The sequence below is a fragment of the Lycium barbarum genome, chromosome 8, assembly GCF_019175385.1.
Source record: "Lycium barbarum isolate Lr01 chromosome 8, ASM1917538v2, whole genome shotgun sequence".
In the NCBI taxonomy this organism is placed as follows: domain Eukaryota; kingdom Viridiplantae; phylum Streptophyta; class Magnoliopsida; order Solanales; family Solanaceae; genus Lycium; species Lycium barbarum.
Window position 1 is genome coordinate 3,554,868 of NC_083344.1, and position 27,037 is coordinate 3,581,904.

Below are 27,037 nucleotides of genomic sequence, written 5' to 3' on the forward strand. Positions count from 1 at the left end.
TATCCCTGCATTAGAAGTTGCATCCAGTTCAATTAGGGAAGCTAAAAAGTTATATTGTGTGTTATATGTACGTAGGTCAAGAATTATGAAGGGAATCATTTAAGGAGACATCAATTATGAAGGGAATCATTTAAGGAGACATCAAACGCCAAAGCTTGCAACGTGTTTGCTGTTAGATCACTTCTAAGGTTTTTAATGTTTCATTGTATATTTTTTTTTATGACACGGGAACTTACTGTCACTACTCTTCGGATGCGCACAGGATAAATTCAGCTCCTGTGCAATAGCTCGCAAACCACACAACAAAAACTTTTGGAACTCCAACATACTGTGTGGGAGTTTCACATATAGAGAATCTTCGAGTTCCGGTTTAGTGTTATGAAGTTTCATTTGTCAATATCTCGAACTCGAGCACCATATGCTGGAACTATTGTTGACACCCAATTTTGTCCCGCCTCTCCTCCGAAATATCTATTTACGCTTCTAATATTTTTGAAAAATTAAAAAAATATATATATTTTACTATAATTATTAGCTTCTTTTCAATACCGGTGTTTCATTATTCTATTACAGTTATTAGCTATTATTGTTATTATTATTAGTAGTAGTAGTTCAAATACGAGCTCAATTCACCCCAAATATTTTCGGATTAACCCAAAAATAATTTTCATAGGACACTACCCATTTTAATTCACCCCAACCCAATTTTCAGACCAGTCCACATTTCATTCTCAGCCCACATTGTAATTCACCCCAGCCCAAATAATTACCCAAACGGATCAGCCCATACCCGTTTAATTTGACCCAACCGGCCCATTTCCTTTTAACAAAAGATGAAACCCTCTAGGGTTTCATCTCCTTCATCAGGCGCCCCCCCCCCCCCCCTTTTTTTTTCTCTCTCTCCTCTCCGTCTCTCTCTTCTCTCCTCTCCACCATGCCGCTCCCCCCCCCACCCACTTCCGTTTGTCTCCCCTACACCTCTGCCGCCCCATTTCTCCTTGTTGCCCACCCCACGTTTCCACTACCCTTTGTTCCCCACGCGTCTCTCTCGTCATTCAACACAACGCAAAAAAAAAAAAAAAAACCTATAAGAGAAGGGCGTTTCGAATGGTTAGGGGGGATTTTTTTCGGATCGGTGAAACCCCCCCTCCCCCCCAAGAACTGGTTTTACTTTTGATTCGGAAATTCCCCAAGAACCAATAGGTTTTCGATTCGAAAATTCACTAAGGAAACTGAGATTTTTTTGGGATTCAAAAAACCCCCAAAGAATTAAGTTTGGAAAAAATCGCAAGAATTCTCTTACAAGAAAAAAAACGAGTTCTAGAATCGCCTTGAAATCTCCCTAAAAATCAGTTTCTTGAACAAATCGTAATCTTATTTTCGGGTCAAAAATACTAGATCTCAATTTATATTCCTTTGCCTTGTCGTTGCTGTGAATCTGAGTACGTCACGAATTCGAGTCTCGCAATGTCGAATTTGAAGTGTTTCGAGGGTGAATCGAAGACCCGTACCCACTTCGCTGCACCCGAAGGTAATTTTCCCTTCCCTTTTGTTTTCTTTTTTGTTGTATTTGAAGTTTATCTGTTCTGTGTTAGTTCGGGTTCACTGCTTTTGTATAATTTGTACGTGTAGTTCAAGGTTTAGAATATGCTAGCATAGTCCGGTTCTATGTGCAGGTTATATTTGTGCCTAGTTTAGTCTTAGATCAGGGGATCTAATTAATTATCAAGCATGCCAGATAGATCAGTATTGCCCTTACTTTTGGTATGTCCAGATTAGTTTAATTCAACATAGTCAAAGTATGTTATATATATATATATTGAATCTTTGTTCCAATGATAAGATTAATCTCGACTAAACATGCCTCATGTGTTAACGTGATCCATTCTGCCTAAATATAAAGTCTGGATTCTTATGTTTTAACTTTGTGTGAGAAAAGATGACGTTATATTCTGTCCTGCTTGACCCTTGTTTGAGTTTAAACCATCACAAAGAGAACTCATTAATCCATACATCTTGCATATGATTAAGAGTCTTCGTCTTATTGAGCATGATATATGCCCACTGCTTTACATAGCTTAAAACCTCTTTCTGGTTCATGTTGTTATGTCTAATGGTATCCATATGATTTCATTTGGCTTTATTAAGAGTTTTACTTACACTTGTTTAGAATTCTGTTCGAGAGAAATAAATTAGGAATGAAATGTTTGGAGTTGTTTACTTCAAAAGCCATTGGATAAAGTTGAGGTGGTTCACTCCTTTATTTTAAATTTCTTTCCCTGTGAGATGTTGGGTTTTGTATTGATAGTTGACTGCTCTCATGTTAGCATGCTTTTAGCTTAAGATGTAATTGTTGATAGCTGATATCATAAATTTTGCCATGTTGGTTGTGCCAAACATGTGAGTATTAATAGTTGTGTTCTTGATATATGCTGGCCCAAAATTTATGTATATGCTAACCCTTCATAACCTACAGTGTGTTGCGTCATAGAGTGATCGCATTTACATCAAACCTGGGAGATCCTCAAACCTGAACATCTGACTGCCTGTTTGTTTGTTTTGAAGTAAAGATGTCATTTAGTTTCACACTTGGGAATACATCAAAGTCACATTGCAAATCTGGGCGGAAAAAATATTTTCCTTCGTATTAAGTCATTTTTTTTTTGCATTAAAAAATGGAAAATGACTTTGTTAAAAAAAATCAGTAGCCTTCTCTATGTTGTGTTCAAATCGTGGTCAACCTGGTCCCTTCAGTTAGTTTTCTTCCCTGCATTGTTTATTATATTTCAAGTAAATGGATTTCCAGATTCTTGTGTTTAGAATTACTAAGTCTTTGGTTTCTGATTATTTCTGGAAATTCTGGTCAAGCTTGAACCCTCCCCGGTGTTAGCCATGCCGGGGATTCGCGAAATCCCTTGGAACTTGTGCAACATTGGGAAGGCGGGGGCGAAAGCTTTCTAATATTAACCTGCTATACATCCCTATGAATGTGTATACATGAGGTATACTTCAATATGCGCAGTATATACATAACTTACTGATTTCTTTGAATTTGTATTTTTACATGTTTACCTCTGAGGTATTTTCAATTTTGTCAATTGCTAAAACATTACCTTGAATTGTTGGTTGAAGAGTATGTTAACATGGCTCGATCCCGATTCAGTTGTGATGCGTTTGAAATGTTAATGGTCAAGGCTATGTCGATCATTAGTTACTCTAGTCAGTTTGGCAATGCTATGTTAAGGTCATTTTTGGCTTGACTAACAGAGGTGTTGCCTTCTGTTTGAAATGTGTTTTAATGGATATGGTCACAACTTTTTTTGTTTTGTTGATATTGTGCTTAATTTCTGAATTCCTTATCTCATATGTACGTGTAATATTCTACATCCTGGGGTTTCCGAATCCTTTATCCCACTGGCATTAAGTTTTAGAATTGTTTCTCCTATATATCCTAATGAAATGTATATACATAAGATACATCTAAATATGAAATAATATACATAATCTACTGATTTGTTTTGAGTTTAATTGTTACATGTTTAATCTTGTTTGTCGTTTGGATACTAATCCTTTTCGCCTCATTGTTATGCATGATCATTCACGTACGAGTCCGAGGGACGCGTCCCCCTTCCACATTCGGTGCTGGGCCAAGGCCCAACGAAACATATCCCACCCCTGTCCGCAGCCAAAATAAGAAGCACAAAGTTCTGGGCCAAAGCCCAATAGCCAAGCACAACCGCAACAGTCTAAAATGACTGGATCGAAGCCCAATAATGAGCAGATCTGCAGCAGTGTCCTGAAAAGGATGGGCTGAGCCCATTTGATCTTATTTATGCCTCTATTTTTTGTGTTTTATTTTGTGCAGATAATTTGTATTATACGACTAATCCTTTATTTTATTTTGTTTTCTTAAGTTAGACGAACCTTAGTGAATCTGGTGGGTTTAGCTTTAGTATAATGGGTAGTATATTTAAGAGAGATATTAACATTAATTTCATAAGTATCACTCCTTTCTTTTCATGTTAAATTCATTTACAATGTCTAATATTTATTTTATTTGAAAAAAAAAATCGATTTGCAAAATAGAGTGATTATATATATTTTAAATGAAGAGAATCATATTTTATTCTTATTATCTAAACATTTCAAAATGTCATTAATATGTAAAATATAAACTCAAGTACATTTTTATAAATATTTTCAGATTCATCAAATTACACATATCTTAAGATAAAAAATGTAATTAAGTAAATTAGTAAGAAAGGAGGGAAAAAAAAACTCATCATCTTTTGCGTTCTATTTATAAAAATAAGTCTATGATTCGCTACGCCATTGCACTCATGTGATGTAATTTTTGCTCTAAGTTTAAATTAGTTAAGTCTTTTCTTAACACCTTCTATTTATGTACAAATCATTTATATTTTATAAGTTTCATTTTTACAATAAAATTATTATTTCAAGCTTAACAACATTTATAAGTTTTATTTTTTTAAGCGGATTACTGCGTATTTCTTCAAGTTAGTTTAAATAACATCATTATGTTTTCCCTTTAAGATCTCAACAACATTTACAACTTATTTTCTCAAGACTTAAAAGCATTATATTCAATTTAAATTAATTAATCTAAGTTTGATCGGATAACCGTAAGTTAACGGATTCTAAAGGATGCCTAACCCCTTCCCTTTAGGGTAATATAGAGCCCTTACCTAGAATCATACTGGTTAAGCAGACTATTAATTGAGGTTTAGTTTTGACTTTGCCTTAGTTAAACTCTAGGTGTCCTAATTCACCGTTAAATTAATTAGGTGGCGACTCCTTAAAACAAAAATAAATAGGAATCACCAATATGCCATACTTCTAAATTCAACTCGATTAAAATAGGGTGTGACAACTATTCGTATTTTAGGTAGTTATATTTTTGTCCACATGTTATTCCGCATTAAAATATAGATTTTTCTCAATTATATTTCAAATGGTGGATAAACTTTGATTGCCGTCTCAAAAACCGGCCATTCCACCTAATTTTTACTAAATAATATAAACATTTCTATCAATACCTAAATTTACAAACTTAGAATTATCCCACATGAGCTATCACCTAAAATTTGGGGCCTTTTGAGATTGCGGTGGATTAAACGTATTTATTATTGTTTAATTCACATGTAAGTGAAAAACTAACTATTCCCTCTGTTCACTTTTATTTATCACGTTTTTACTTCTCGAGAGTAAAATTACATAAATTTTGATCAACATTTTAAGATGTATTTTTTCATCATCATATTAATATTTGAAGAATTGCAACTTACAATATATTCCGTATAGTTTTTGAACATCTAAATTTTAATTTAAAATATTAAATTAATCTAATTCAATTAAACTCCAAAGATTAGTTAAATTGAATGTCAAGAAGTGAAACGTGACAATTAAAAGTAAACGGAGGAAGTAATTATTTCGTAATCCGTTTGAGTTTAAATGAATTGGGTTATGACTAGTTTGTTGACGACATCCAACATGTTGAATTCATAATGACCCATCAGATTATTTGGTCAAACTCAAAATTTAAAATATACAAAATCAAATTTGGAGATTAAAATACGAGAAAGGGTTAGATTTGTCCCTGTACTCTCATAAATAAGTTATATTTGTCATTCGTTATAGTTTTTTGATATATTTGACTATCTCATCCAACTTTAGAGCTTTATTTGTCCTTCTCATTCAACTTTAGGGCAAATATGACCCTAAAATTGAATGACAAGGACAAATATATCAAAAAAGTATAATGAAAGATAAATATAACTTACTTATGAGAGTACAATAACAAACCTAACCCTTTTCCGATTAAAATATTACTATATATTTTAGAAGAACGTAAAAAAAAACTAGTAAAATAAAAGAAGATATTAGTCACTAATTTTTTTAAAGCAAAATAAAAAAGTACGACCCTATCATTGATATGATGTGTTTTGACCCGTACAAGTTTAACGCCGTTTCAATTTGTCTGAAGTTATTTTAAGTCAACGGATGGGGCTGAGAATCTGTGATCGATCCGAAGAACCACTCCCAGATACGATTCTGCTCCCCTTTCGTACTACCATGAGATTCTTGTCCGGCTTTTTTTTTATGGACAATTATATTATTTCCAGCCTAAATGAGGCAGTGCCTAATGTCACCGGGAGCGAGTTGGTAGGTGGGCAGAGATCTTGAGAATGAATCAAGAAAATTTTGATGCTCCGCCAGCCATTCCTCATGCTAAATTGGCTATGGGGATCTGGATCTAGCCTTGCGATTGGGGCCGCCGAGCCTAACAAAAGAGGCTCTCGAAAGAGGTAAAAATCAATTATATAATAATTCATAGAAATTGCAATTTAGTCGTTTCAATTTGTCTGAAGTTATTTCTTTTTAGTTCGTATTAAAATAAATTTTTTTTTCCTAATTTAAAAATAAATTCACATTATAAATAATTTACGATCACATAAATTTTTAAAACTTATTTTAAACTATAAGTTTTAAAAGTATTCCATCTTTCTTAAATATGTTATGAATCAAATATGTTCATATAAATTGATAAAAGACAAGTTTGACGAACTCCCTCCTTTGCTTACTATTTTGTCCAAAATTAGGGCACACATGAAATAGAATACCTCTCTCACATCCACCAAAGAAGATGAGGAGAATTTCTCTGCGAAATGGTATTATCTCTTTCTTTGCTGCTACCGATTCTGGTTCGGCAACTACAGTTATTAGAGCTTATTCTTCATGCAATACTAATAAATCCATTTCAGTAAAGGGTAAACTTGGGATAAACATCAATTTTGAGAAGGTCAAGTGTTTAGATGATGCTTTCACTCTCTTCCATCAAATGGTCAGAATGAAGCCTCTTCCTTCTGTTATATGCTTCTCTAAATTATGTAAAACTATACTAAATATGAAGCATTATTCTTCTGTTGTTTTGCTTTTTCGAGAAATGCAGAAATTGGGTATCCCAATTGATGGATTCATGTTGAATATTTTGATTAACAGTTATTGTCTGATGCGTCGTGCTGATTGTGCATTTTCGGTCTTACCCATTTACTTGAAGAATGACATTTCGTTTGATGTTGTCACCTTTAACACCCTATTAAGGGGAATCTTTGCCGAAAATAAGGTCAAAGATGCAGTTGAATTGTTCAAAAAATTGGTGAGAGAGAAGATTTGTGAGCCTGACGTAGTCATGTATGCAACAGTCATGAATGGGCTTAGTAAAAGGGGTCATACCGAGAAAACTTTAGGTTTGCTCCGGTTAATGGAACAAGGAAGTACTAAGCCCAACACATATATTTACAGCATTGTTATAGATGCTTTTTGCAAAGATGGAAACATAGATATTGCTGTGAACCTTTTGAACGAGATGAAGCTGAAAGGCATTCCTTCAAACATAGTCACATATAGTTCATTGATTGATGGTTTGTGTAAGTTTGGTCAGTGGGAAAAAGTTAAGACTTTGTTCTCTGAGATGGTGAACCTTAATATTTATCCAGATGTGTGCACCTTCACCATGGTGATTGATGGACTATGCAAAGAAGGAAAAATCGAAGATGCAGAGGAAGTAATGAGACACATGACCGATAAAGGTGTAGAGCCTAATGTGTTCACCTATAATGCCATAATGAATGGACATTGTTGGTGTGGTCAACTGGCTAGAGTGAGGGGAGTTTTTGATTCCATGATAGATAAGAACATTGAACCTGACATTATTAGCTATAACACCCTAATAAATGGATACTGCAAGGAAAAGAAAATGGATGAGGCCATGCAATTGTTTGGTGAAATTTCTCAAAGGGAATTAAAACCTGATATCTTTACCTACAATACTATCTTGCAAGGGTTATTTGAAGTTGGAAGAATCGGAGATGCGAAAAACGTTTATGTTGAAATGCTTTCTGCAGGTTACGTACCTAATTTATGCACTGATCACACTTTGCTCAATGGTTATTTTAAGTACGGACTTGTTGAAGAAGCTATGTCGCTCTTTAATAAGTTGGAAAGAAAGAGAGAAAATATTGATATAGTATCTTACAATATAATCCTTAATGGCTTGTGCAAAAATGTTTAACTCGACAAAGCTCGTGCCATATTTGAGAAGCTTTCTTTAATTGGATTGCCTCCGGATACAAGAACGTATAATATAATGATAAATGGATTTTGTCTTGAAGGGTTGTTAGATGAAGCAAGTGATATGTTAAGAAAAATGAAGGACAACGGTTGTTTGCCGAACATTGTCACTTACAATGTTATTGTGCAAGGTTTTCTCAGGTGTAGCAAAATTAGTGAAATGGCAACATTCATGAAGGAAATGGTTGGAAGGGGCTTCTCATTTGACGCAACTACAATAGAGTTATTGATAAACGTTACAAAGGAGAATCCTTCCGTCCTTGACATTACAAGAGCTTCACTCGGAAAATAAGAAGTGATTTCTTTTGCTTGGTTTATTCGGCTACACTATCATTGCGATACAATTTTTTATTACCGCAAAAGAAATGGTTTCCAATGCAATTGTGGAAACTGAAAAACTGGCAACTAAAACGTTGCTTAGGCTTTCCAGGCAGGCTTATTGAGGAGGTACATCACTTCTGATATTTTGATTGTTTTTCTACTCCTCTTTATCTTGGATATCAGATATTACTACTCTCTTGATATGGTAAATAATGTGGGTTTCCCTTATGTGTACACATTATAAGTCTAGAAATATATTGTGGAGGTTTATGTATGATCCAAGTGTACTGGATTCTTTATCGGGGATCTACATTTTCATAGAATAATAAAATTGTCAAATATAAGTTCATTGGTCCTTTGACTAACTTCGATGATGGAAGGAAGGGATTTCTTTTGAAGACATAGACATCTGTTTGCAATTCTTTACTGTAATTGTTTGTTTCTAATATTAGATTATGGATCTCTTTTGAAGGGATGCATTTTCATTCCTTCCACTATTATTACTATGTAAGTTAAAGAAGACTTACTTTACACTTCCATATGTAAATCAATTCTGAATTTTCCCTTCTTTGCTGTGACTGTAAATAACATATAAATATTTTCAATCTCTCTCATTTGCATTTGTTCTAAGTGTAACTAGACTGCAACTTGAAATTTAGAATATTATATTACTGGGTTCGTCGATTTCTACCTAACTTGTGTTTGTCTAACTTGTGAGTATAAGTTATGGTTCTGAGGTAGGTCGAGGGATAGGAATGAGGTAGGCATTTTAGTAGATAATGACTTACGAGAACAGGTGGTAGGGGTTAAGAGAGTTAGCGATAGGTTGATGATGATTAAGCTGGTTGTTGGAGGGTTTATTTTGCACATTATTAGTGCTTACGCGCTGCAAGCGGGCTTGGGCGAGGAGGAGAAAAGACGTTTTTGGGAGGATTTGGACGAGATGATGGGAAGTATACCGTCCACTGAGAAGCTATTCATCGGAGGAGATTTCAATGGGCACATTGGGTCAATTTCAGGGGATATGACGATGTGCATGGAGGTTGTGGTTTCAGGGACAGGAACGGAGGAGGAGGTGCACTATTGGATTTTGCAAAAGCCTTTAGGCTGATGGTGGCCAATTCGAGTTTCCCGAAGAAGGAGGAGCACTTGGTAACCTTTCGTAGTTCGGTGGCTAAGACGCAGATAGACTTTTTACTCCTTAGGAAGGACGATAAAGGTCTTTGTAAAGACTGCAAGGTGATCCTGAGTGAGAATCTAACGACCCATATGCTCTTGGTGATGGATTTAGATATCAAGATGAGGAAGAGAAAGAGGGTCGTGGACGACAAGCCTAGGATCAAATGGGGAGTTTGACCATGACAGGTGCCCTGGAGATGGGGGAGAAGCTGAGATCTATGGGAGCTTGGGAGAGTAGTGGGGAGGCGACCAATATGTGGGACATGACGGCCAGTTGCATTAGGGAAGTAGCTAGAGAGGTGCTGGGGGTCTCGAAGGGTAGCCGTGGTCGGCACCGAGGGGACTGGTGGTGGAGTGGAGGAGTTCAAGAGAAGGTGGAAGCAAAAAAGGTGGCGTATGCGAAGTTGGTAGACAACAAGGATGACGAAAAGAGGCGAACGAATAGGGAATTGTACAAGATGGCGAGGAAGGAGGCAAAGCTAGCGGTTACAGCGACAAAGACAGCAGCTTTTGAACGCTTGTATGCAGAACTAGAGGACAAAGGAGGGATAAGAAGTTGTACAGACTAGCCAAGGTGAGGGAGAGGAAAGCGCGTGACTTGAATCAGGTGAAATGCATCAAGGACGAGGATGGTAAGGTACTAGTGGAGGACGCTCTCATTAGACGGAGATGGCAGTCGTACTTCCACAAACTCCTGAACGATGGAGGGGACAGAGATATTGCGTTGGGAGATTTGGAGTACTCCGAGAGGTGTCGTAATTTTGGATATTGTAGGAATATAAAGGTTGAAGAAGTTAAGGGTGTTGTTCGTAAGATGAGTAGGGGAAGAGCGATCGGGCCCGATGAGATTCCGGGGGAATTTTGGATGACTGCAGGCAGGGCAGGTTTAGAATGGTTGACTCGACTCTTTAATGTCATCTTTAAGACGACTAAGATGCCCGAAGAATGGCGATGCAGTACAATGGTTCCATTGTACAAGAACAAAGGCGACATTCAAAATTACAATAACTACAGAGGGATCAAGTTGCTAAGCCACACTATGAAAGTGTGGGAAAGGGTGGTGGAGATGAGGGTGAGGAGAGGCGTGTCTATCTCAGAGAACAGTTCGGATTCATGCCGGGGCGCTCAACTATAGAAGCTATTCATCTTATACGGAGACTGGTGAAGCAATACAGGGAGAGGAAGAGGGACTTGCACATGGTATTCATCGACCTAGAAAAAGCATACGACAAAGTGCCGAAAGAGGTTCTTTGGAGATGTTTGGAGGCTAGAGGTGTACCTGTGGCGTACATTAGGGTGATCAAGGACATGTATGATAAGGCCAACACCAGGGTAAGGACTTTGGGAGGAGACTCAGAGCACTTCCCAGTGGTGATGGGGCTGCATCCGGGATCAGCTCTTAGCCCATTTTTATTCTCCTTGGTGATCGATGGATTGACGCGGTAAATTCAAGGTGAGGTGCCATGGTGTATGTTATTTGCAGATGACATAGTCCTGATTGACGAGTCTCGCAGCGGGGTTAACGCTAAGCTGGAGGTTTGGAGACAAACTCTGGAGTCTAAAGGGTTCAAGTTGAGTAGGACCAAGACAGAGTACTTAGAGTGCAAGTTCAGTGATATAGTACATGAGGCTGACGTGGAAGTGAAGCTTGGCACCCAGGTCATACAGAAGAAAGATAGTTTCAAGTATCTTGGGTCTATTATACAAGGAAATGGGGAGATTGATGATGACGTCACACGTCATATTGATGCAGGATGGATGAAATGGAGGCTTGCCTCCGGAGTGTTGTGTGACAAGAAGGTGTCACCGAGACTTAAAGGCAAGTTCTACAAAGTGGTGGTTAGACCAGCTATGTTGTATGGGGCGGAGTGTTGGCCAGTGAAGAAATATCATGTTCAGAAGATGAAAGTGGCGGAAATGGGAATGCTGCGATGGTTGTGTGAGCACACTAGGAGTGATAGGATTAGGAATGAAGCCATTCGAGACAAGCTTGGAATAGCTTCAGTGGAAGACAAGATGCGAAAAGCGAGGCTAAGATGGTTTGGGCATGTGATGTGGGGAGATGAAAATGCCCCAGTGTAGAGGTGCGAGAGGTTGGCCAGTGACGGCTTCAGAAGAGGTAGAGGTAGGCCGAAGAAGTATTGGGGAGAAGTGATTAGACAGGACATGACATATTTCCTGCTCACGGAGGACATGACCTTAGATAGGAGGGTATGAAGGACTCATATTAGAGTAGAAGGATAGTAGTTAGTCACGTTTATCCTCCCTTGAGAGTAGTTATGTTGTATAGTTTCTTGTCTCTTGATTTCTGCGAGTTTCTGCGATTATCTGTTGGCTTATAATGGCTTATTTACCTTCATTGTTTTCATTTTCATAGTTATTTATAGCAGTTAATGCTCCTTTTACCATGACTTTCTTGCTTTGTTATCCTTTACTTTCATATTGTTTTCGATACGCTTGATCATATCTAACCTTTTGTCTTGTCATGTCTTTCTTTCTCTCCTCTCTTGAGCCGAGGGTCTTTCGGAAACAGCCGCCCTACCTTTCAAGGTGGGGGTTAGGTCTGCGTACACTCTACCCTCCTCAGACCCACATAGCGGGATTATACTGGGCTTGTTGTTGTTGTTGTTGTTGTGTTTGTCTATTAGGATGCTTTGATTCCTCTTTTCTCAAATTTATTTGCCAACAGTGAGAAGGAGTAAGTATCAGGTATGATAAATTTGTGGCGAACTGATTCATTTGCAGACTTACTTCATTTGCCAATACTGAGATTCTTGTTCTTCTACTTTTAGGGACTAATATCGAGATTTCCTCAATCTCCTCGAGTGTTTTGGTACTATCTCCAGATAACTTTGATGAGCAAGTGATGTCTTGGTTGAATTTCATGCTCATGGTAATTTATAATGTCTCACTGGCAAGTCATTCACTTGATTCTAGAATTGAACAGTAAGTTCTAGTTAGATGGTCCTGGTAAAGCACCGAAGCTGTAATTTCTTATCCAAAAAAAGGGCTGTACTTCATATCATCATTGACAACTAACTTAGAAGATGGAGGAAAGGGATTTGTTTTTTCAGATATAGAAATATGTTTGCAATTCTCTACTGTAAGTGTTTATTTCTATATTTTGGATTATGCATTTTAACTTTTACGTGTATACTCTACTCTACTTGTTATTTTGGAAGAAGCTTAAGTGACTGGGAGCTAAATGGATTTTGTCAAATGTTGCAACAGCTGGATTCAGTTCAAATTGATCAGAATAGGAGGGATTCCCTAATATGGACAGCTAGCAAGGATAAAAAGTTCTCAGTTAATAACTGTTATAAAACATTGACGAGGCAGTCAGGCTGTTTGGAACTTAATTGGTCATGAAAGATAAAGACTAAAGCTCCCATAAAGTGGCATGTTGGGAACACTTGAAGCAAATCTGGTTCACTATTCCTCTATGGATTTTCTGCACTCTTATGGTTGGAAAGGAATATTACTTGTTTTGGAAGACAAAAAATCTATATCTCTAGTATTAAGAATATATGTTTGTATAATCCTTTTTTCTGGTGTAATAGCAGGCAAATTGGAATTATGTATTTCATATAAACGTTAGGAGGAAGAGAGTAGTTGTATCTTTGTTGTGATACAACATTGTCTGGAGTCCTGTACTGTTTGTACCATCTTGGTACCTTTTATTAATAATACCTTTACCATTTCAGAAAAAGAAACTGGTTACCTCTATATAGAACTTCAAAATCCCCTGTAGTGTTTTGGTACTATCTCCAGATAACTTTGAAATATTGTTTTATATATGAGCAAATGATGCCTTGGTTGAATTTCATGCTCCATGGTTATTTTGAAGTGTCTCACCGCAAGCCATTCACTTAATTTTGGAATTAATCAGTACGCTCTATTTAGATGGTCCTTGTATAGAACTGAAGCTGTAATTTCTTATCCAAAAAACAGTGCTAATGTGCAATTCATCAGAATAGAGTGTGATACACATCTTTTTATCTTTCGCGTCTCTAATTTATGCTTTATCTTTTGCAGGTGTGGTTTGCAAAGTGGATACCTGGCTTGCTGAGATTACTCATACTGAAAAACTGTGTAACAGCAACTTAGTTTGTATCCTGTTATTTTTCATACTTATGAAAAGATTGCGACACTGTTCAAACTAGAGAATCAATGTTTGACTTAATAATATACTGCAGATGAACTGAAAAACTTGTCCATGGCATATCTAATGGTACGAAATTGATGGTTCACTATGTGCCCCTTAGTATTTTGCTGTTGAACTCAGGATTTCTTTAGTATTTTCCTATTGTTTATGTTGTACAGGCAGATTTGATTTGTCGTTCTTCTAAAGTGCATTAAATTGTTAAACAAAAGTGACATAAAAACCACCACTACTTGCTATTAAATGTGCTATTAAGGGTAGTGGCTATTATGAGTTACGACTGAGGTGGGGATAGGGTAAACTTGTTCTTTTGGCTAATGTTTTTTTCATCCCACGGAAATAACTTTTTTTGCACAGATTTCCCTTCAAACGCACTGGTCTTTATTTTTTGTCCCTCATATATGTGGTCTTTAATTTTCGCCCCTACTATTTATTTAATGAAAATATTCAGATCTGTTTTGTTCGGTATAAGTTCTGTTACATTTTTATGTCCTCGTGGACATTTCTTTTGCTTGATTTGTTCGGCTTTACTATCACAATGATACAATTTCGTTTTATCCCTGCATTAGAAGTTGCATCCAGTGCAATTAGGGAAGCTAAAAAGTTTTCTTGTGTGTTATATGTACGTAGGTCAAGAATTATGAAGGGAATCATTTAAGGAGACATCAATTATGAAGGGAATCATTTAAGGAGACATCAATTATGAAGGGAATCATTTAAGGAGACATCAAACGCCAAAGCTTGCAACGTGTTTGCTGTTAGATCACTTCTAAGGTTTTTAATGTTTCATTGCATATTTTTTTTTTTTTATGACATGGGAACTTACTGTCATTACTCTTCGGATGCGCACAGCATAAATTCAGCTCCTGTGCAATAGCTCGCAAACCACACAACAAAAACTTTTGGAACTCCAACATACTGTGTGGGAGTTTCACATATAGAGAATCTTCGAGTTCCGGTTTAGTGTTATGAAGTTTTATTTGTCAATATCTCGAACTCGAGCACCATATGCTGGAACTATTTCGTATTTTAGGTAGTTATATTTTTGTCCACATGTTATTCCGCATTAAAATATAAATTTTTCTCAATTATATTTCAAATGGTGAATAAACTTTGATTGCCGTCTCAAAAACTGGCCATTCCACCTAATTTTTACTAAATAATATAAACATTTCTATCAATACCTAAATTTACAAACTTAGAATTATCCCGCATGAGCTATCACCTAAAATTTGGGGCTTTTTGAGATTGCGGTGGATTAAAAGTATTTATTATTGTTTTAATTCTCATGTAGGTGAAAAACTAACTATTCTCTCTGTTCACTTTTATTTATCACGTTTTTACTTTTCGAGAGTAAAATTACATAGATTTTGATCAACATTTTAAGATGTATTTTTTCATCATCATATTAATATTTGGAAGAATTGCAACTTACAATATATTCTGTATAGTTTTTGAACATCTAAATTTTAATTTAAAATATTAAATTAATCTAATTCAATTAAACTCCAAAGATTAGTCAAATTGAATGCCAAGAAGTGAAACGTGACAATTAAAAATAAACGGAGGAAGTAATTATTTCGTAATCCGTTTGAGTTTAAATGAATTGGGTTATGACTAGTTTGTTGACGACATCCAACATGTTGAATTCATAATGACCCATCAGATTATTTGGTCAAACTCAAAATTTAAAATATACAAAATCAAATTTGGAGATTAAAATACGGGAAAGGGTTAGATTTGTCCCTGTACTCTCACAAATAAGTTATATTTGTCATTCGTTATGGTTTTTTGATATATTTGACCATCTCATCCAACTTTAGAGTTAGTATTTGTCCTTCTCATTCAACTTTAGGGCAAATATGCCCCTAAAATTGAATGACAAGGACAAATATATCAAAAAAGTATAATGAAAGATAAATATAACTTACTTATGAGAGTACAATAACAAACCTAACCCTTTTTCGATTAAAATATTATTATATATTTTAGAAGAACGTAAAAAAAACTAGTAAAATAAAAGAAGATATTAGTCACTAATTTTTTTAAAGCAAAATAAAAAAGTGATGGAATTTTGGATCTTTTTGTACGGGATTAAACAATTTTGGACCACATTGAAAGTACGACCCTATCATTGATATGATGTGTTTTGACCCGTACAAGTTTAACGCCGTTTCAATTTGTCTGAAGTTATTTTAAGCCAAAGGATGGGGTCGAGAATCTGTGATCGATCCGAAGAACCACTCCCAGATACGATTCTGCTCCCTTTTCGTACTACCATGAGATTCTTGCCCGACTTTCTTTATGGACAATTATATTATTTCCAGCCCAAATGAGATAGTGCCTAATGTCATCGGGAGCGAGTTGGTAGGGGGCCAGAGATCTTGAGAATGAATCAAGGAAATCCTGATGCTCCGCCAGCCATTCCTCATGCTCAACAGGCTATGAGGATCTGGATCTAGCCTTGCGATTGGGGCCGCCGAGCCTAACAAAAGAGGCTCTCGAAAGAGGTAAAAATCATCATATAATAATCCACAGAAATTGCAATTTAGTCGTTTCAATTTGTCTGAAGTTATTTCTTTTTAGTTCGTATTAAAATAAATAATTTTTTTCTTAATTTAAAAATAAATTTACATTATAAATAATTTACGATCACATAAATTTTTAAAACTTATTTTAAACTATAAATTTTAAAAGTATTCATCTTTCTTAAATATCATATCAATCAAATAGGTTCGTATAAATTGATATACATGAGTTTGACCAACTCACTCCTTTGCTTACTATTTTGTCCAAAATTAGGGCACACTGAAATAGAATACCTCTTTCTCATCCACCAAAGAAGATGAGGAGAATTTCTCTGCGAAATGGTATTATCTCTTTCTTTGCTGCTACCGATTCTGGTTCGGCAACTACAGTTATTAGAGCTTATTCTTCATGCAATACTAATAAATCCATTTCAGTAAAGGGTAAACTTGGGATAAACATCAATTTTGAGAAGGTCAAGTGTTTAGATGATGCTTTCACTCTCTTCCATCAAATGGTCAGAATGAAGCCTCTTCCTTCTGTTATATGCTTCTCTAAATTATTTAAAACTATACTAAATATGAAGCATTATTCTTCTGTTGTTTTGCTTTTTCGAGAAATGCAGAAATTGGGTATCCCAATTGATGGATTCATCTTGAATATTTTGATTAACAGTTATTGTCTGATGCGTCGTGCTGATTGTGCATTTTCGGTCTTACCCATTTACTTGAAGAATGACATTTCGTTTGATGTTGTCACCTTTAACACCCTATTAAGGGGAATCTTTGCCGAAAATAAGGTTAAAGATGCGGTTGAATTGTTCAAAAAATTGGTGAGAGAGAAGATTTGTGAGCCTGACGAAGTCATGTATGGAACAGTCATGAATGGGCTTAGTAAAAGGGGTCATACCGAGAAAACTTTAAGTTTGCTCCGGTTAATGGAACAAGGAAGTACTAAGCCCAACACATATATTTACAGCATTGTTATAGATGCTTTTTGCAAAGATGGAAACATAGATATTGCTGTGAACCTTTTGAACGAGATGAAGCTGAAAGGCATTCCTTCAAACATAGTCACATATAGTTCATTGATTGATGGTTTGTGTAAGTTTGGTCAGTGGGAAAAAGTTAAGACTTTGTTCTCTGAGATGGTGAACCTTAATATTTATCCAGATGTGTGCACCTTCACCATAGTGATTGATGGACTATGCAAAGAAGGAAAAGTCGAAGATGCAGAGGAAGTAATGAGACACATGACCGATAAAGATGTAGAGCCTAATGTGTTCACCTATAATGCCTTAATGAATGGACATTGTTGGTGTGGTCAACTGGCTAGAGTGAGGGGAGTTTTTGATTCCATGATAGATAAGAACATTGAACCTGACATTATTAGCTATAACACCCTAATAAATGGATACTGCAAGGAAAAGAAAATGGATGAGGCCATGCAATTGTTTGGTGAAATTTCTCAAAGGGGATCAAAACCTAATATCTTTACCTACAATACTATCTTGCAAGGGTTATTTGAAGTTGGAAGAATTGGAGATGCGAAAAAAGTTTATGCCGAAATGCTTTCTGCAGGTTACGTACCTAATTTATCCACTGATCACACTTTGCTCAATGGTTATTTTAAGTACGGACTTGTTGAAGAAGCTATGTTGCTCTTTAATAAGTTGGAAAGAAAGAGAGAAAATATTGATATAGTATCTTACAATATAATTCTTAATGGCTTGTGCAAAAATGGTAAACTCGACAAAGCTCGTGCCATATTTGAGAAGCTTTCTTTAATTGGATTGCTTCCGGATACAAGAACATATAATATAATGATAAATGGATTTTGTCTTGAAGGGTTGTTAGATGAAGCAAGTGATATGCTAAGAAAAATGAGGGACAACGGTTGTTTGCCGAACATTGTCACTTACAATGTTATTGTGCAAGGTTTTCTCAGGTGTAGCAAAATTAGTGAAATGGCAACATTCATGAAGGAAATGGTTGGAAGGGGCTTCTCATTTGACGCAACTACAATAGGGTTATTAATAAACGTTATAAAGGAGAATCCTTCCGTCCTTGACATGGTACAAGAGCTTCACTCGGAAAATAAGAAGTGAATATTTCTTTCACTTGGTTTATTCGGCTGCACTATCATTTTGATACAGTTTTTTATTACTGCAAAAGAAATGGTTTCCAATGCAATTGTGGAAGCTGAAAAACTGGCAATTAAAACGTTGCTTGGGCTTTCCAGACAGGCTTATTGAGGAGGTACGTCACTTCTGATATTTTGATTGTTTTTCGACTCTTCTTTATCTTGGAGATCAGATATTACTACTCTCTTGATATGGTAAATAATGTGAGTTTCCCTTATGTGTACACATTATAAGTCTAGGAATATATTGTGGAGGTTTATATATGATCCAAGGGTACTGGATTCTTTATTGGGAATCTACATTTTCATGGAACAATAAAATTGTCAAATATAAGTTAATTGATCCTTTGACTAACTTCGAAGATAGAAGGAAGGGATTTCTTTTGAAGACATAGAAATCTGTTAGCAATTCTTTACTGTAATTGTTTGTTTCTAATATTAGATTATGGATCTCTTTTGAAGGGATGTATTTTCATTTCTTCCACTATTATTACTATGTAAGTTAAAGAAGACTTACTTTACACTTCCATATCTAAAACAATTCTGATTTTTCCCTTCTTTGCCGTTGACCATAAATAACAGAGTAATATTTTCAATCTTTCTCATTTGCATTTGTTCTAAGTGTAATGAGACTGCAACTTGAAGTTTAGAATATTATATTACTCGGTTCGTCGATTTCTACCTAACTTGTGTTTATCTATTAGGATGCTTTGATTCCTCTTTTCTCAAATTTATTTGCCAACGATGAGAAGGAATAAGTATCAGGTATGATAAATTTGTGGTGAACTGATTCATTTGCAGACTTACTGGATGATATCAAATAGGCAATACTGAGATTCTTGTTCTTCTACTTTTAGGGACTAATATCGAGATTTCCTCAATCCCCTCGAGTGTTTTGGTACTATCTCCAGATAACTTTGATGAGCAAGTGATGTCTTGGTTGAATTTCATGCTCATGGTAATTTAAAACGTCTCACTGGCAAGTCTTTCGCTCGATTCTAGAATTGACCATTAAGTTCTAGTTAGATGATCCTGGTAAAGCACCAAAGCTGTAATTTCTTATCCCAAAAAAGGGTTGTACTTCATATCGTCATTGACAACGTTGTACTTCATATCATCATTGACAACTAACTTAGAAGATGGGGGAAAGGGATTTCTTTTTTCAGATGTAGAAGTATGTTTGCAATTCTCTACTGTAACTCTGTAAGTGTTTATTTCTGTATTTTGGATTATGCATTTTAACTTTTAAGTGTATAATCTACTTGTTATTTTGGAAGAAACTTAAGTGACTGGAACTAAATGGATTTTGTCAAATGTTGCAACAGCTGGATTCAGTTCAAATTGATCAGAATAGGAGGGATTCCCTAATATGGACAGCTAGCAAGCATAAAAAAGTTCTCAGTTAATAACTGCTATAAAACATTGACTAGACAGTCAAGCTGTTTGGAACTTAATTGGTCATGGAAGATAATTTGGATGACTAAAGCTCCCATAAAGTGGCATGTTGGGAACACTTGAAGCAAATCTGGTTCACTATTCCTCTATGCATTTTCTGCACTCTATGGTTGGAAAGGAATATTGCTTGTTTTGGAAGACAAAAAAGCCATATCTCTAGTATTAAGAATATATGTTTGTATAATCTTTTTTTTTCTGGTGTAATAGCAGGCAAATTGGAATTATGGATTTCATATTAACGTTAGGAGGAAGAGAGTAGTTGTATGTTTGTTGTCATACAGCATTGTCTGGAGTCCTGTATTGTTTGTACCATCTTGGTACCTTTTATTAATAATACCTTTACCATTTCAAAAAAAAGAAACTGGTTACCTCTATATAGAACTTCAAAATCCCCTCGAGTGTTTTGGTACTATCTCCAGATAACTTTGAAATATTGTGTTAGATATGACCAGATGATGTCTTGGTTGAATTTCATGCTCCATGTTTATTTTGAAGTGTCTCACTGCAAGCCATTCACTTAATTTTGGAATTAATCGGTAAGCTCTATTTAGATGGTCCTTGTATAGAACTGAAGCTGTAATTTCTTATCCAAAAAAAAAAGTGCTAATGTGCAATTCATCAGAATAGAGTGTGATACACATCTTTTTATCTTTTGCGTCTCTAATTTAAGCTTTATCTTTTGCAGGTGTGGTTTGCAAAGTGGATTCCTGGCTTGTTGAGATTACTCATACTGAAAAACTGTGCGACAGCAACTCAGTTTGTATCCTGTTATTTTTCACACTTACGAAAAGGTTGCGACACTCTTCAAACTAGAGAATCAATATTTGACTTAATAATATACTGCAGATGAACCGAAAAACTTGTCCATGGCATATCTAATGGTACAAAATTGATGGTTCACTATGTGCCCCTTAACTCAACACAAGGGAATATGATTTATGCCATCATTTTTAAGCATCAATTGCGCAGAAGACTTGTCATGTTATTTATATTATGAACTGTTGGGTCCTTTCTGAAGCTTTTAATACTTAATTCTCTTTTGTGTCTTTAAGGGTGAAATAGTTAATTTGCTCTTGAACTCAGGATTTGTTTAGTATTTTCCTATTGTTTATGTTCTACAGGCAGATTTGTCGTTCTTCTAAAGTGCATTAAATTGTTAACAAAAATGACATAAAAACCACCACTACTTGCTAGTAAATGTGCTATTAAGTGTAGTGGCTATTATGAGTTATGACTGAGGTGGGGATGGGATAAACTTGTTCTTTTGGCTAATGTTTTTCATCCCAAGGAAATAACTTTTTTGCACAGATTTCCCTTCAAACACACTGGTCTTTCACATCCACTAAAAATTACCCCACCAAAGAAGATGAGGAGAATTTCTCTGCACAATGCTACCGATTCTGGTTCGGCAACAACAGTTATTAGACCTTATTCTTCATGCCATACTAATACATCCATTTCAGTTAAGGATAAAGTTGGGTTAAACATCAATTTTGAGAAGGTCAAGTGTCTAGATGATGTTGTCACTCTCTTCCATCAAGTGGTCAGCATGCAGCCTCTTCCTTCTAGTGTCGACTTCTCTAAATTATTTAAGACTATCCTAAATATGAAGCATTATCCTTCTGTTGTTTTCCTTTTTCGAGAAATGATTGTGCACTTTCGGTGTTGCCCGTTTATTTGAAGAATGGCATTCCATTTGATGTTGTCACTTTTACCGCTCTAATAAGGGGACTCTTTGCTGAAAATAAGGTAAAAAATGCAGTTGAATTGTTCAAAAAATTGGTGAGAGAGAAGATTTGTGAGCCCGACGAAGTCATGTATGCAACCGTCATGGGCTTAGTAAAAGGGGCCATACTCAGAAAACGTTAAGTTTGCTCCGGTTAATGGGACAAGGGAACACTAAGGCCAACATATATATGTACAACATTGTCATAGATGCCTTTTGCAAAGATGGAAACTTAGATAGTTCTATCAACCTTTTGAACGAGATGAAGGAGAAAGGCATACCTCCTCTGTTACCATTATCAAAAAAAAAGAAAGGCATACCTCCTAATGTAGTCACCTACAGTTCATTGATTGATGGTTTGTGTAAGCTTGGTCAATGGGAAAAAGTTAAGACTTTGTTCTCTGAGATGGTGAACCTTTATATTTATCCAAATGTGTGCACCTTCAACATAGTGGTTGACGGACTATGTAAAGAAGGAAAAGTTGAAGATGCCGAGGAAGTAATGAGAGACATGATTGAAAAGGGTGTAGAGCCTGATATAATCACCTACAATGCGATAATGGATGGACATTGTTTGTGTGGTCAATTGGATAGAGCGAGGAGAGTTTTTGATTCCATGATAGACAAAAACATTGAACCTACCATTATTAACTATAACATACTAAGAAATGGACATTGTAAGGAAAAGATAATGGATGAGGCCATGTAATTGTTTCGTGGAATTTCTCAAAAGGGATCAAAACCTAATATTGTTGGCTACACTACTATCTTGCAAGGTCTATTTGAAGTTGGAAGAATAGGAGATGCAAAAGAATTCTTTGCTGAGATGCTATCTACAGGGCCGGTACCTGATTTATACACTCACGGCATTTTGCTCAATGGTTATTTTAAGTACGAACTTGTTGAAGAAGCTATGTCACTCTTTCATAAGTTGGAAAGAAAGAGAGAAAATACTAATATTATATTTTACAATATTATCATTAGTGGTTTGTGCAAAAATGGTAAAGTCGACGAAGCTCGTGCTATTCTTGAGAAGCTTTCTTCAATTGGATTGCTTCTGGACGTGAGAGCATACACTGTAATGATAAATGGATTTTGTCTTGAAGGGTTGTTAGATGAAGCTAAGGATATGCTAAGAAGAATGGAAGACAACAATTGTTTTCCAAACAATGTCACTTACAATGTTATTGTGCAAGGATTTCTGAGGTGGAGCAAAATTAGTGAAATGGCATCTTTCATGAAGGAAATGGATGGAAGGGGCTTCTCATTTGATGCAACTACAGTTGAGTTACTGGTAAAGGCTATAAGTGAGAATCCTTCTGCCCTTGACATGATACCAGAGCTTCACTTGAAAAATAAGAAGCGAACATTTCTTTTGCCTGGTTTATTCGGCTGTGCCATCACTGTTATACAATTTCATTCCTGCAAAAGAAATGGCATCCAATGCAATTGCAGAAGCGGATGGCAATTAGAACGTGCTTGAGCTTTCCAGGCAGGCCTATTGAGGAGGTACATCAATTTTGATATTTTGAGTCTTCTTTTTCTTTGAAATCAGATGTTATTGCACTCTCAATATTAGAAAAAATGGTGCAGTATACATTTTGACTTTCTTGTCTCATGAAGAAATTTGTCCTTTTTCCCCTACAGAGTATACATGCAATATTTCTTCAAGAACAATAATATTTCACACTTCAAAGCTTCCTTCCAGTTCGGTCTTTCTATTTTTCTGACACGACATGTCACTTGTCAGATTACCACATCAGGCACATTCTAGTTGTTGATCTGGACTCCATTGGAGCTGTTGTCCCGGCTGTTGTGAGCGAGCATAAGGATGAGTTGAGATGGTTAAATGCCTACATACAAGGTGGTTATTAGATGATGATGATGACAAGAAATAGTTGGATCATGCCTTTAATCTTGTAAATAGCGACATGCTTGGATCTACTGCTCTACTTTTTCCAGTTTAGTGTGCTTATAACTGGCGTGTTGGAGATGACAAGTTTCTTTAAACAAAATAAAAGGTTTTTCATCCCTTTTTTTTTTTTAAATTACATAGGGAGTAGGGGAAGGGAAAATGGGGGAGGAGATTACAATGTGGGGATTAGAACCCAATACCAACAAGGTGAAAGTTCAGGTAGCCAACCAACTGAACTACTAGATTCCTACAAAGGTTTTTCATCTTGTTTTTAGGGATTAATATTAATATATTCTTAAGAGTGTTCTGTAGTCCCTTGCATTGTTTGAACTTTGAACGATTAAGATTTGTTCCAACATAGTAGGAAATGATCTGGTTGAGGTTCCTGTGAATTCTTTAGGCTTTTATACACTGTAATGTGTTGGGAATAACCTTCCGAATTGCCACTGTTTTTTACCAACAAGCTAAAGTTTTCTTTCTTATTCAAAGACTTCACTCTGCATTTGCATGAGTGGTCTACTCTGTTTTATAACTCACACTCACAGAATATGTGTGCTTTTATTGCTCTTATGGATTTTTTTTCCTTGTCTTAGGAATATTGGAAATATAGATTCAACTAGTCCTTCCTTACTCTTCAAGGTTGTATTACTAGTCAATGACCTTTCAGAAAACTGAACTCAAATTGAAACCTACTATAAATCTGCTACTTACATTGAGTTTCCCTTTTAATAAGCCAACGGAGATTGAGGTTTCACAAGCAGTATTGAAGCAGTTGTTCCATGTTTTTGTGATATGCAACTGAAACTTGTTCTTGCTAATGGTGGGGTTGCGGATGGGGGGGGGGGGGGGGGGGGGGTCGTGGGGCTGTTCTTACTTTATCAGAGGCATTTGAACTAGCTCCTCCCGATGGTATCTCTCCCCGGGATGAAAGAAAAGATTGGCAATTTGTCTTTTCAGAGACAAAATAGTGGGTTCCCTCTAAATGGAACTTTCACCACAACCATATTTTTAAAGCAAGAGTTTAATCTTTCTAAGTTGATCATGTTTTAGACACTTATCAGAAAGTCATAAAAAATATATGCACATACTAAAATCATACACTATCGTGGAATACTTGCACAAAACTTTGAAGAAATCATGGAACTCCTAATCTTCTACTATTGTTTTCTGACTAAGAAATTCTATTGGTCCCTTAGCCAAAAATCAAATAACACAACTTTCAGCGACTACACTTTAGTCCCAAACCGGGTTCAGCTATAAGAATTGCATTGATCATGTTTCTGTATTTAAATTCATCTCAGAGTTAGCATAACTTGACCGAGATATGTTCTATGGCTGTCCACAAGAAAAAAGAATTTATGGCCATGTACACTTAAAATACTGTATCTACATAATTCTGGTTTCAGTAACCAAGTAGAGGTCTTGTTTTCTCATTTATAGTTTTTTTCCTCAATGCAGGTTATCTTGTTTTTGGTGTCAGTTAATGGTTAAACAGTCCTATGCGGTTGTTTTTTAACAGACCTGGTTTGGGTTTTGTACCGGACCTTAGGATTACTGGAGTATAGGAATATAATTAAGATAGTGGGAATTTAGCTGTGAAAATTTGAATTTTATGTATGTAAAATGAGGAAAACTGTTGCGAATTAATCAGATTGGTCACTACCCAGTGTAATCCCACAATAGTGGGGTCTGGGGAGGGTAAGATGTACGCAGCCTTACCCCTACCTGGGTAGGGAGGCTGTTTCCGATTGACCCTCGGCAACCCTCCTCCTTTATCCGGGCTTGCGAATTAATCAGATTATTAGAACTTATTTTCCATGTCTATAGTTTATTTCTTTTGAAGGCTCTTGTTAAAAGAAATGTGCAGCATTGAAATGGGCTTCCTGTAATCTATTTTAGTAGTTAGGTTTGTAGTCAGATCGCAAGGCGTTATATTACATGACGTCGATTTTGTTTATGTGTGGGTTTGCAGAACAGGCTCATCACGGTCACACCAGAAACTAAATTTCTGAAGTGATGCAATTGATAACAGGTACTACCTTCTGCTTCATTTCTTTTTCTAGTGTACTTGCTTCAAACACAAGCAGACTTGTAAGCCTGTTCAAGCCGAACCTTCAAATAATAGGTCTTAGTTTAATTCAGAACTTAATTCCTTGAAAGTGACTTTTCGACTGACATTACAAGTTTTGGCTTTATCGTATCCCTAAGAGACTAGTTTATATCCTGTTAAATAGTAATACATCTAATATTTCTTTACGGACCAATGATATTCCACACTTTAAAGCTTTCATTCAATTACGTCTTTCTATTTTCTGACGCAACATTTCACTTGCCAAATAACTGTATCAGACACATTCCTTTTATTGATCACCCTGGTATGATAAGGATGGTGCCCGTTTGCAAGTGAGCATAGGAACGAGCTGAACCGCGTAAATGCTTATACAAGGATAGCTTACTAGATGATGACAATAAATAAATGGATCAAGCGCTTAATCTTGTAAATATTTGCATTACTAGGTTCTTCTAGTTATTGGTATGCGCCTGTAGCTGTGACCTACTGTACTACATTTCCAGTTTCGTGTGCTTTTAACCGCCGGTGTTTAATATGGTCGTTTCTTTGAACAAAACAGATGTTGTTTCTTCTTGTCTTGTAGTGATTAATGTTGACATATTCTCAAGAGAGCATTTTGTGGTTCTTTTACATTGTTTGAAAGATTAAGACAGGTTCCAACATAGTCAGAAATGATCTGGTTTAGATTCCTAACTATATTAACTAGTAAGTTTTCCTTTTTGAACAAAAAAGAATTTGGTTGCCTCTCTATAGTAACTGTTATGCAGGGATATATTCTCTATCTGGGGAAATGCGAGACCATCCATATTCTTCTCCCTGTTTCTCTTCTCCGGCATCTTCTATGATCTCTTTTCTTTGTTTCAGTCTGTCTTTTTTGTTCTTCTTTCCTTATGCCCTATTCATCTGCCCACCTTTGCTGGTTATTGGCTACATGATAAATAATTTGAAAAAAACTGAATTTAAATAACATGGTGGAAACTAGCCTTTCGAGAAATTTTTTACGTTACTTAAAAACATAATTAAAGTGTCTCATAATAAATATCTAAAATCATTTTTCTAGTTTAATAAGGGTAATTGTAATGTGAATCTTTTACTCTTCTTCAGTTTATTTCAGTTTTAAGGGATTAAACTGCTTAGAAACACAAACAAACATATTTAAGGGCAAAAAACATAAAAGCAGAGAAATGACAGTGAATTAAAATAACACAGTATAAGAAAAAAAATAAAAAGATATGACATCATTTAGATTATAGGAAAAATACTTCACGTGAAAAAAGGTTATTATTATAGAAGATACGTGGTACGTTGCAAACTCTCCTCCTATTAAATGTAGGAATCATATAATTGCATGGCTTCGTTTACCAAACGGAACTGGGATTCCCTACCAAT

At 35.9% G+C, this 27,037-nt stretch overlaps 2 protein-coding genes and 2 pseudogenes across 6 annotated transcripts; all 4 read left to right on the forward strand.

The window, feature by feature from the left end:
- The first annotated feature begins 6,584 nt into the window (after positions 1-6,584).
- LOC132605725 (pentatricopeptide repeat-containing protein At1g62670, mitochondrial-like) lies at positions 6,585-13,364 on the forward strand (annotated as a pseudogene).
- LOC132606088 (uncharacterized) lies at positions 8,517-9,583 on the forward strand. The gene is made up of 2 exons (XM_060319421.1): positions 8,517-8,581; positions 9,214-9,583. The coding sequence occupies exons 1-2, from the start codon at positions 8,517-8,519 to the stop codon at positions 9,581-9,583; spliced, it is 435 nt and encodes a 144-aa protein (XP_060175404.1).
- Positions 13,365-16,594: 3,230 nt separating the features above from the next.
- On the forward strand, positions 16,595-20,759 carry LOC132605727 (pentatricopeptide repeat-containing protein At1g62670, mitochondrial-like). 5 transcript variants are annotated; one of them, XM_060318925.1, is made up of 4 exons: positions 16,595-18,597; positions 19,186-19,246; positions 19,339-19,439; positions 20,622-20,759. In XM_060318925.1, the coding sequence occupies exon 1, from the start codon at positions 16,659-16,661 to the stop codon at positions 18,444-18,446; it is 1,788 nt and encodes a 595-aa protein (XP_060174908.1). In that variant the 5' UTR covers positions 16,595-16,658; the 3' UTR covers positions 18,447-18,597; positions 19,186-19,246; positions 19,339-19,439; positions 20,622-20,759. The 5 variants fall into 5 exon arrangements, with proteins under 5 accessions (XP_060174908.1, XP_060174907.1, XP_060174906.1 ...); XM_060318924.1 differs by having other exon boundaries at positions 19,339-19,684; positions 20,622-20,751; XM_060318927.1 differs by lacking the exon at positions 20,622-20,759 and having other exon boundaries at positions 16,639-16,683; positions 16,777-18,597; positions 19,339-20,297.
- Positions 20,760-21,819: 1,060 nt separating this feature from the next.
- Positions 21,820-26,400, forward strand: LOC132605729 (pentatricopeptide repeat-containing protein At3g22470, mitochondrial-like; annotated as a pseudogene).
- The last annotated feature ends 637 nt before the right edge of the window (positions 26,401-27,037 follow it).

What these genes read in the sequence shown, in the direction of transcription:
- LOC132606088 (XM_060319421.1), top strand. Translation starts at nt 8,517, where the DNA reads ATGGTTTCCAATGCAATTGTGGAAACTGAAAAACTGGCAACTAAAACG. An exon ending in ACGTTGCTTAGGCTTTCCAG is followed by an intron (nt 8,582 to 9,213) that starts GCAGGCTTATTG and finishes GTTCTGAGGTAG; the next exon opens with GTCGAGGGATAGGAATGAGG.
- LOC132605727 (XM_060318925.1), top strand. Translation starts at nt 16,659, where the DNA reads ATGAGGAGAATTTCTCTGCGAAATGGTATTATCTCTTTCTTTGCTGCT.